Raw genomic sequence first — 10,635 nt, 5'->3', positions numbered from 1 at the left:
TGTTTTATTTCCTTTTAATTTGTATTTATAGAATTACAGGCCTTTTTAGTAACAGCCTAACATTCACAAGTCAGTCTGTATATGTACAGACAAAGAGGTTGATTTATTTCTCTTCGCAAGGGAAGTTGCACTGTGCAACTGAATTTTCCCCAGAGTTTAGTAAATGAGGTAAAGCTCTGCTCACTTCCATCATCCAATCATGTGCAAGCAAAATTTATGGTTTTTTTTCTTTGCAAGGTGAAATTTCACCACATTCACTAAGCTTTGGGGATAATTCCCTTGCAAAATGCAACTTCCCCTGCAATGTGAACAGCCTATTTACCTTTAATAAATCAACCCCAGAGTTTAATTTAAAACAGATTGGAGGAGAATGTGTTCACTTGACCAATCAGACACATTAGGGTTGATTTGCTAAAAGCAGATAGACTGTGTCACTTTGTAAGTGCTGTTGCATTCGGCAGGGGGATTATCCCCAGAGCTCTGCTGACTTCCATCACCCAATATTGTTTTTTTTTTCCCTTGCACATGATTGGGTATTCTTTACAAAGTGAAATTTCACCCCATTTACTTAGCTGTACGGAAAATTTCCTTGCAGATCACACCTTTGCTTGCAAAGTGAAATAGGGCCTCAGTAAATCAACTTTATTGTGCAACTAACATAGCATGTAAGTACAGAGGCTTTGGAAAGGAGTCAGTAAACAACTGTGTAGTTATGTTAAGACTTTCTGTGCTTGTCCTAACATTTTAGAACCATTCTGATAAACCAATTACATAGTATAAAGATTTTCCTAGTGTTCACTTTGAGTTATGAATGAATAGTGACATCTAGTGTCCTGAGTAAGGCACAACACCTCAAGTATGGTGAAAGAGTATTAGCTGAAAGGTCCAACTGTGGAACACCATAAAATATTTGTGCATACAAAGCTTTATGCACACAACAACTTTGAACACGCTTCACTTCATCTGCAAATGACATGGGAAGAGTAATGTACACAGTGTTGCCTCTTATTGGTGTACACACAAGTATTCATGAATCAGAAATGAAGTTGATTTTTTCCCATACTAAATTGTAGTTTTTCTAGTAAATCAGGCCAAATGGCTTATTTAATAAGATGAAGCAAATAGTCTGATCTAACCCATGACAAATATTGATAGGTCAACTTTCATTTACCTACACAAAGCTGGAGAAATACTAATTCATTGTCATATCTTATTGAACACCATTGCTCTTGCTAAAGCTGTAACCCATGAAAATGTTGCCTCCATCTTGATTAAATGAAGTTGATGTGCTGAAAGCAGAAAAAATGGGCATTGCAGTTTGTTGTGTATAGGACTGTGTAACCGCAGACCAGTCAGGGTGCCCATGCTGATCCGTGTCCACAACCAAACGCACCTACAATAGGCACGTGAGCATCAGAACTGGACCACGGAGCAATGGAAAAAAGTGGCCTGGTCTGATGAATCATGTTTACTTCAACATCATGTGGACACCTGGGTTAATGTACATAGCTTACCCGGGGAAGAGGTGGCACCAGAATGCCGTATGGGAAGAAGGCAAGCTGGTGGAGGCAGTGAGATGCTTTGGGCAGTGTTCTGTGGGAAACCTTGGGTCCTTCTATTCATGTGGATATTACTTTGATATGTGCCACCAACCTAAACATTGTTGCTGACCAAGTACACCCCGTCATGAAAATGGTATACCCTGATGGCAGTGACCTCTTTCAGTAGGATAATGCAGCCTGCCACACTGCAAAAATTGTTCAAGATTGGCTTGGGGAACACATTAACGAGTTTGAGGTATTGACTTTGCTTCCAAATTCTCTAGAACTCAATCCATCAAACATCTATGGAATGTGCTCGAAAAATAGTCTGATCCATGGAGGCCCCAGCTCACAACTCACAGGACTTAGAGGATCTGCTGCTGATAGCTTGCTGCCATATACCACAGAATACCATCAGAGGTGTAATGGCATCCATGCTGCTTTGCAAGCAAAAGGGGGATCTACTCAGTATTGGGTGGGTCAACGTAATGGTATGGTTGATTGGTGCATATAGGTACATATTGCCATATAAATAATTCTGAAAATAATCCTGGGCTGTGGGAGAAAACCCGCACCAATCATTTAGACACTGAGCACCTATTAAATCAACCAATCTGAAATTGTAACTGTATGTTGCAGAAACACAAGGTGAAATGTTCATTCAAACTGAATGCCTTAACACAATGCATGTTAAAATAGGAAGTAACACACTGCAATAATGTAAGAATTGTGCATTTAAGAAGATGAGGGAAGAATGAACTTACATATTATCATAAAACTCTAATAACATCGCACTGTGAAAATGTAACACTTTAAGGTTTGAATTTTACTTTTACTCTAGCGCCTTCTGAAATCTATTAACATTATTTTGATTTCTTTCAAGTGATATATAATGTCATGATAATATGAGAGATTAATGATACAGTGGTGCCATCTTTATTTGTTCGAGTAGATCTTTCCACTTTTGTCTACTTTAACTTACTTTAACCTACTCAGAACACTGGTATGTTTAACCACTTGACTCCTGGCAGATTTACCCCCCCCCCTTCATGACCAGGCCATTTTTTTGTGATACAGCACTGTGTTACTTTAACTGACATTTGAACAGTCGTGCGACGCTGTACCCAAAAAAAATGTATGTCTTTTTTTCCCACAAATAAAGCTTTAATTTGGTGGTATTTGATCAGCTCTGCGTTTTTTTATTTTTTGCGCTATAAACTAAAAAAGACCGACAATTTTGAAAAAGAAAAAAAAATGTTCTGCTATAAAACATTTCCAATAAGAAAATCAAATTTCTTCATAAATTTAGGCCAATTTGTAATCTGCTACATATTTTTGGTAAAAAAAAAATCCCAATAAGTGTATATTGATTGGTTTGCACACACGTTATAGGATCTACAAACTATGGGATATATTTATGGAATTTTTATTTATTCTTATTTTTTTACTTGTAATAGCAGCGATTAGCAACTTATAGTGGGACTGCGATATTGCAGTGGACAAATCGGACACTGACACTTTTGACACTTTTTGGGGACCAGTGACACTAATACAGTGATCAGTGCTAAAAAAAAAATGCACTGTCACTCTACTGATGACACTGGCTGGGAAGGGGTTAACATAAGGGGCGATCAAAGGGTTAACTGTGTGCCTAGCCAGTGCTTGTGTACTGTGTGTACTTTTACTAGGGGAAGGCTTTGAAGGAACACAGGATCAATGCCTTACTACTGACAGAACGGTGATCTGCCTTGTTTCCATAGCCGTGTTGGCTCTCTGCCTAATGAACGACGGGTGCCAGGGGACATAGAGTCTGTGGTACCTGTAGATCAGCCCCTGCTGTAAATAATCACAGCAGGAGCGGGTCGCCAGCGTTGCGCATGCATGCCCCAAACCTGGATATGCAAGATCACGTACTAGATCCTGCGCAGCAGAGCCGCCTTGCTGCCGTATTTGTAAATTATACGGTCGGCAAGCGGTTAACACTTATTTTAAATGTCATGTTCTATGATATGAAACTTATAGCCATTTCACTCCTAGTAGCAACAATGCATTTGAAACCATCAAAAAAATGTTTCCTGCATACAGCAGGTCTTACAGAATATGTATACAACTGTAAACAGGGAAAGCAGCATACTGGTTTAGGCCCCATGTACAGTATAGTACAACAGAAATGACAGCGCAGCTTCTTTTAGAACTATAACTGTTTATTTGATTTAGGTACAAACTATTCAATCACAAAAATGTGCCAACTCATGTTATTAAATATATATTTGGACTGACCTCATAACTCAGTACACCGTATAGCTTATTATTAACATTTAAAATATTTAAATATATGATTATGTCAAAAAAAATAAAGATTTAAAAAAAAAAAAGAATTGATGTATGTGTAATACATTTGTGTAGCACCTGAAAAAATCTAACATTTCGTTAATTTATTTTAAACACAAGTACATGTTAACATAAAGTCAAATAGAAAAATTTGTGATGTAAACTGAATTTGTGTCTTAAGACTTTCATCCAAATGTGCTCCACTGCACTCTATTTCCTAAAGATCTACTGACTTCTGTGGTACTCCTATAGTTAGGAGATTGCTGTAAAAAAAGACTTGAGTGTTAGAGTCTAGGCATTGAGATATTGCATTTGCCACTATTGTGCACATAACACACTAAGCTTAAAGAGGAACTGCAGTCTGCTCACATAATTTGTAATAAAAACATCTTTGCCATTCTGAAGCTTCCCTCCAACCACTTTGCATATTATTTTATATATACTGTGATTCTGTACTTGCTAAATATGCTGCAGAAATCTCCCTCCACTAAGTCTGGCTGCAGCCATTTTAACTGTGGGCAGCTGAAACTGCTGCCTGTATTTCCTGGATTTACACAGACACACAGAGGCACATCTCCAGCTCTGCAGCTCTTATTGGCCCTCTTATGACTCGTCCCCCTCCCTTCCTGGCAAACTCTCACAAGAGTGAGAGAGAGAGCTATGCATGATGTCATAAGCTTAAGCTAATGACCAGACAAGAAACAGGAAGTTGGCTGTATAAGATATTTACTGCCAGAAAAAAATGTTTTACTATCCAAAGTTAAAACAAAGGCAGATTTAACTGACAGAAAGTTAAAAAAATGACTGAAGGTCTGCTTTAATTTAGTAAAGTTGTGCAAATAACAATGAAATACTGACCATAACAAGTAAAACAAGTAACAGGTAAAACTAGTTTTTACCTGCTGCTATGGATTAGTGCATATTGATTAGTGCATATTCCCCTCCCTTTAGAATGTAAGCTCTACGAGCAGGGCCCTCCTTTACTTTTGTATTGAACTGTACTGTAATTGTGTTGTCCCCCTATACATTGTAAAGCGCTGCGTAAACTGTTGGCTCTATATAATTTGTGAATAATAATAATAATATTGTGCATTTAACATTAGAGCTACTAAATAAAAAATGTGGCAAATACCGTATTTATCGGCGTATAACACGCACTTTTTTCCCCTTAAAACCAGGGGAAAATCGCAGGTGCGTGTTATACGTCGATCCCCTGCGATCCCAACCTGTCACATTTTCAAAATCGCCGACCGCGATTTGAAAATGGCGCCGCCGGCGCCGAAATACACAGAGCCGGTCCTCGGCTCCTTCCGGCGGCTGTCGTTCATTTTCGGCTCCACTCGTAGTCCCGAGCGGAGCTATCCGAACCTACTCGGCTAGGTTCGGATAGCTCCGCTCGGGACTACGAGTGGAGCCGAAAGTGAACGACAGCCGCCGGAAAGAGCCGAGGACCGGCTCTGTGTATTTCGGCGCCGGCGGCGCCATTTTCAAATCGCGATTGGCGATTTTGAAGCCCAGAATGGCTGGGATCACTGGGGAAGGCTGCACTGGGGAAGGCTGCACTGGGGAAAGCTGCACTGGGGAAAGCTGCACTGGGGAAAGCTGCACTGGGGAAGTCTGCACTGACAAGGCTGCACTGGGGAAGTCTGCACTGGGGAAGTCTGCACTGACAAGGCTGCACTGGGGAAGTCTGCACTGACAAGGCTGCACTGGGGAAGTCTGCACTGGGGAAGTCTGCACTGACAAGGCTGCACTGGGGAAGTCTGCACTGACAAGGCTGCACTGGGGAAGTCTGCACTGGGGAAGTCTGCACTGACAAGGCTGCACTGGGGAAGTCTGCACTGACAAGGCTGCACTGACAAGGCTGCACTGGGGAAGGCTGCACTGGGGATGGCTGCACTGACAAGGCTGCACTGACATGGCTGCACTGAGAAGGCTGCAATGATGGGCGTTTAAATGTAAGTTTTTTTTCCCTTCAACTTCCCTCCTAAAAGTTTTTTTTTCCTTAAAATTCCCTCCTAAATTGGGGTGCGTGTTATACGCCGGTGTGTGTTATACGCCGATAAATACGGTAAATACAATTTAAAAATTGTACTGCATAGCTTTATGTGTTTGATTTTATATCAACCATGTAGTAATGATGGTAGTGTACTTCATGATGTAATTCAATAACATAATGTTATACTGGATTTTATTCTACGCAAAGGAATTAGCAACAACACATTTTTAAAATCAACAAATTTGTTTAAAATAGAAGGTAAAACGTGCCACACCAAAATAATCATTGTTAGTAAAAAGTGTGAAATGTGAATAAACTTTTGGTAGGTTTTGATACATTTCAGCGTGATTCTTCTAGAAAATGTCCTCCTTTCTGTGAATTCATAGTTGCTTGATCGTGAAGTTTAAGGAGTTTTAGTGAGTCCTGAAATTGAAAATTATGTTGAAGCATGCATTGTCTGTCAAAAATGTTTCTTATACAAGCTACACTGGCTACAATTCACTAAAGAAAAGACATTAGATACTTTCATTAGTATCTATTTACTATTTTTGTAGTATTTTGCTTGTAAAATCAATTTGCAAAAAATATTTCAAAGATTTTCTTTACCTAAAGAAATTATATAATGGCTTTCTATGTATGTTTTGTAATCATTGTAGTCAGGACTTGAAGATGATTTTTCTTTTTTAAATCTATGTTTGCTATTTTGCAGCAAATCATTTTGTAGCAATTGTTTTTTGTGTGCCCTGGCATTGAGCCTATGTTAATCTGTGACAATCAACATAGCTTAACTGAACTGGTATGAACAAACTCTTACAAAGATGAGGTCCCAATACAGAGCAGCGTAGACAATGAGTACCACAGGAGAAGATCCTCTTCCACCCTAAGAATTTTCCTTATTATGTGAAGACGCCTTTTGGGTCACCATGGTGCTTTTGGGTTCCTGTGCACAAGGCCACACAGGTAGTAGATATGCCCATTTAAAACAACAGTGCTGATAAAGGACTTTGGAACTGGAACTCTAAATGTTTTATACTAAGAAGTCAATGGCACTGAGGTGAGTCTAAACAATACATTTCAATCATGTTGTCCACAATTTTTGGAATTCTTGATGTGTACTATATTAGAGGAACCATTTTGTTTTATGGCAAATCTTAGCTATGGGAACTCCTACCTTAATTGCTTGTACTCTGCTTATCCACGCTATTGCATCCCTGTCATCAGGATCCAAAGAATTCTTTAAAATCCCATTATATGCTTGTCCAAGATGATTCAGTTCAATTATAACAGCTGTAATCTATTAAGAGTTAAAGTGTATCCATAGTCAAAATGCCATAATATTAATTTCTACATTGTATTTCAAGTTTTTCTAGCCTATTCCTATTAATCCAAACAATCTTGAAGTAAACTTTCTTTATGAAGAAATCTCAGTCAGTTTTACTTCCTTAAATTCTATGACACCTTTTTAATGTTAGTAGGCTGCATCACATATTTCACAGAGCCTGCCTTCCGGACTACAGGGGCACTGAGAGGAAGTCAATTAGAAGTCAATACAGGAATCGCTGCTTGCAGGCAACTAGGTACAATGGGATTTGTGGCCCTTAGAGGTCATGGAAAGAGATGGCCAGCACACAGGAAGAACTCAGAACATGAATGGAGATTTTTTAAGTAAGTATTTTTTGGCCTATCAAATATCAATTGCTTGTATTGCTATTACAATGCTGATGTTTAAAAAAAAAAGTGTATGCTGTGACCACAAAACTCCTCCAGAAATATTTCAGACACTATAAAATATGTGTAAAAATAACCAATGATTAAACCAATCACTAGTTCACCGTTGCGCCAAAGAAAATAAATCACAACTATAAACAAATAAATGCATAAAAAAGCAGCTGCTTGTAAGTAAATCAATAATGTAAAATATCACCTAAGAAAACTTGAAGCGCTCAGCAGCGCTAAAATAACCACATACCAAAAATGCGGATACAGAAAATGAAAAAAAATATAGATAGATAGAAAATGCAGTAGAGTCCACAGTCAATCAATAGTAATGAAAAAAAGAATGTCCATAAACATATGAATGATCTTCCAAAGGATGCAAAGAATCTTCATACAACACTATGCGTGTCTCAAGAACCGCTCCCCGTCAGTATTGAACTCACCAAGAGATGATGCCTTGTGCTGCGTACACATGATCACATTTTCCAACAACAAAACCGTGGATTTTTGTTCGAAGGATGTTGGCTCAAACTTGTCTTGCATACACACGGTCACACAAATGTTGGCCAAAAATTTAGAGCGTGAGAACGCGGTGACGTACAACACATACGATGAGCCGAGAAAAAGGAAGTTCAATAGCCAGTGCGGCTCCTTCTGCTTGAATCCGAGCGTGCGTGGACTTTTGTGCGACGGACTTGTGTACACACGATTGGACTTTCCGACAACAAGTTTTGTTGGCAGAAAATTTGAGAACCTGCTATCAAACATTTGTTGGAAGAAATTCCGACAGCAAATGTTCAATGGAGCATACACACGGTCGGACTTTCCGACAACAAGCTCACATCGAACATTTCCCGTCGGAAAATCCGACCGTGTGTACGCGGCATAACACTTGTGTGTTTAGCAGCAGTGCAGTTACTGATAAAGGATTAAGGATTATATTGACAGTTCCAATTTTGTGCAGACTCCAACATCACAACTTATTAATGCCTGAAATATAAAATGAATACAGAATATAGTACAGAGACAATGTTTGTGTCATTGCTACAAAATTGGAAGTACTAATAGGTGTGCTGAAAAAAGTGGTTATGAGCCACTGCAAAAATATGTATAAATAGCAAAAATGTTCAGTTGATTTTCTGTTCAAAAAACAAAAAAATACTATTAATATTACTCGGATAATACTATGTTAATAATAATATCTCCAGATGAATCAAGAAGGCACTGAAACCTGTGGTGGGACATGCCAAGGAACATATAGGTCTTCCTGCAGAACAAGCTGGCAAATGTGCACCATCAATTTGAGACAAAATAATAGCATTGCATTGCACTGCAGAATTTTAACCGAACAAGGACCCCAAAAATTGGAAAAGTAAGGCCTAGGGGTATGTCCTACTTATGACAGCTTCTCTTTTCAGAAAAGACTGTACACCACTACTGTGTCCTAACAGTGCCACAATGGTATGCCTAAGACTGGAAAGGCTAGGAGCAGCCATACACCATATTTGTGACTGTCCTTCTTAAGTACTTTACTGCTATGCCAGCAGACTCACTAGCGAGATCAGACACCAACATGCCTCCTCATGCCTTTAGCTCACAGGCTAGCAGATGCCCATCAGCTGCTTTTCGTGAACCCAGGTCTCCCAGCCATAGGTTGCGCACAGGATGTTCTGGGTGTGCCTGGGAACACAGTAATCACCCCATGCACGTTAGCATTATCGCTCTGTGTGCCAGCAGGAAGATGGGAAAGATCTCCATCTTACTGGCTCTGCTATAAGAAAAGTACTTACACACTTCTCTTTCACTGTGCCTGCAGGGAGACTGATCTCTCTGTCTGCGTCATATATATGTAGACACACATGTGTGCTTGAGCTTTAGGGTGCACACTCTAATACAATAGGCTGTGCACACCTATGCTCCCAGCAAAAACCCACAGATAAAGCTGGACCGATATTCAGATTTCTGTGGACTCCTCCTTACCAGACACATACAAATGGCCAACGGACATTCTGGACAACCTGTGTTCTCTCCAAAAATACAATGTACATTTTAACCAAGATGGATTTCAAGTCACTGGTCACCATAGTGCATAATGTACTATAAAAAGGCAAGTCCAGGAGATATAGCAGACTCAGACAAAATGGTGGACCACATAGGTCAGTTGGAAAGATGCAACATAATCATTGTTTCTCAGCTCACACAGATTCAGCAGCTCATCTTGAGGACAGCAGGCAAGGAAAGAATTTAAGGATCAAGGGCTTTCTGGAGCTTACTCCAGCTTTGCAGCTTAAGGTCAGAATCCAGGATATCCTCAGCCGTCTTATAGAAAACACCAACTCTATTGGCATTAAGTTAGACAGGGTCCATAGGGCCTTTGGCCAATAGGCTAATGACAACAGACTCTGCGGTGCACTATGCTGGGTCAATTTTTTCACAGTAAACAAGGCAATGCTTTGAAAGACCTGGTAGCAGAGTAAATCAACTGTGATGGTGCACAACTGTAAATCATGCCAAATATTTCAAGGAACTCTCTCAGACACCATGCTCTTATGACATGCTAAATATTATGCCACCTCAGTTGAAGAACTAGCAGTGTCACATGCTTGCCAAGGAAACTGCACCAACGTTCACTGCAAACAGCAATGCCACTGGAACAGCAGATCTGCATTTGTTCATGATCTGCTCAACTGGAAAACATTCAACACAATGAGTATTTAAGGCCCCTTTGGGTATATTATGTTCTCCTAAGCATCTTTCAATCCACACAGTGGGTTTCCCTTGACTCTTCTTGTTGTATCCAGTGGAGTACTCATGATGGAGGGTGAGAATTTACTCCATTACCTTTTGTGTTGCACAATACCCCCACCCCCTGACTTCATGGTAACTTTAGTTGTGCCCTGTCTTACATTTCCTTACACCTGCAACAGTCTGATTGACCCCTCTTGTGGCCTCCATGTTCACATCCTAAAGTTATACAGTGATCCCAGACTTCACATTTCAGCTTTCCACTATTTCTCTGTTTGCTTAGGGACATGCCCATCACCGTGT

General features: G+C 39.8%; 1 protein-coding gene across 3 annotated transcripts in view; it reads right to left on the bottom strand.

Annotated features, from left to right (window-relative positions):
* Window positions 1-3,761: 3,761 nt before the first annotated feature.
* The window catches only part of LOC141107625 (uncharacterized), a 105,343-nt gene continuing 98,469 nt past the window's right edge, over window positions 3,762-10,635 (bottom strand). The window contains exons 13-14 of one of the 3 annotated variants that reach the window (XM_073598502.1): window positions 7,043-7,165; window positions 3,762-4,135 (exon numbers count right to left, since the gene is read on the bottom strand). In XM_073598502.1, the coding sequence (XP_073454603.1) occupies window positions 4,058-4,135; window positions 7,043-7,165 (201 nt within the window). In that variant the 3' untranslated portion in view covers window positions 3,762-4,057. Of the gene's footprint in view, window positions 4,136-5,431; window positions 6,295-7,042; window positions 7,166-10,635 lie in introns of those variants that run through there. The other 2 variants (XM_073598509.1, XM_073598495.1) reach the window with 2 other exon arrangements.

Source organism: Aquarana catesbeiana, linkage group LG01, assembly GCF_042186555.1.
Source record: "Aquarana catesbeiana isolate 2022-GZ linkage group LG01, ASM4218655v1, whole genome shotgun sequence".
In the NCBI taxonomy this organism is placed as follows: Eukaryota; Metazoa; Chordata; class Amphibia; order Anura; family Ranidae; genus Aquarana; species Aquarana catesbeiana.
This window is presented reverse-complemented; position numbering and strand designations above follow the sequence as displayed.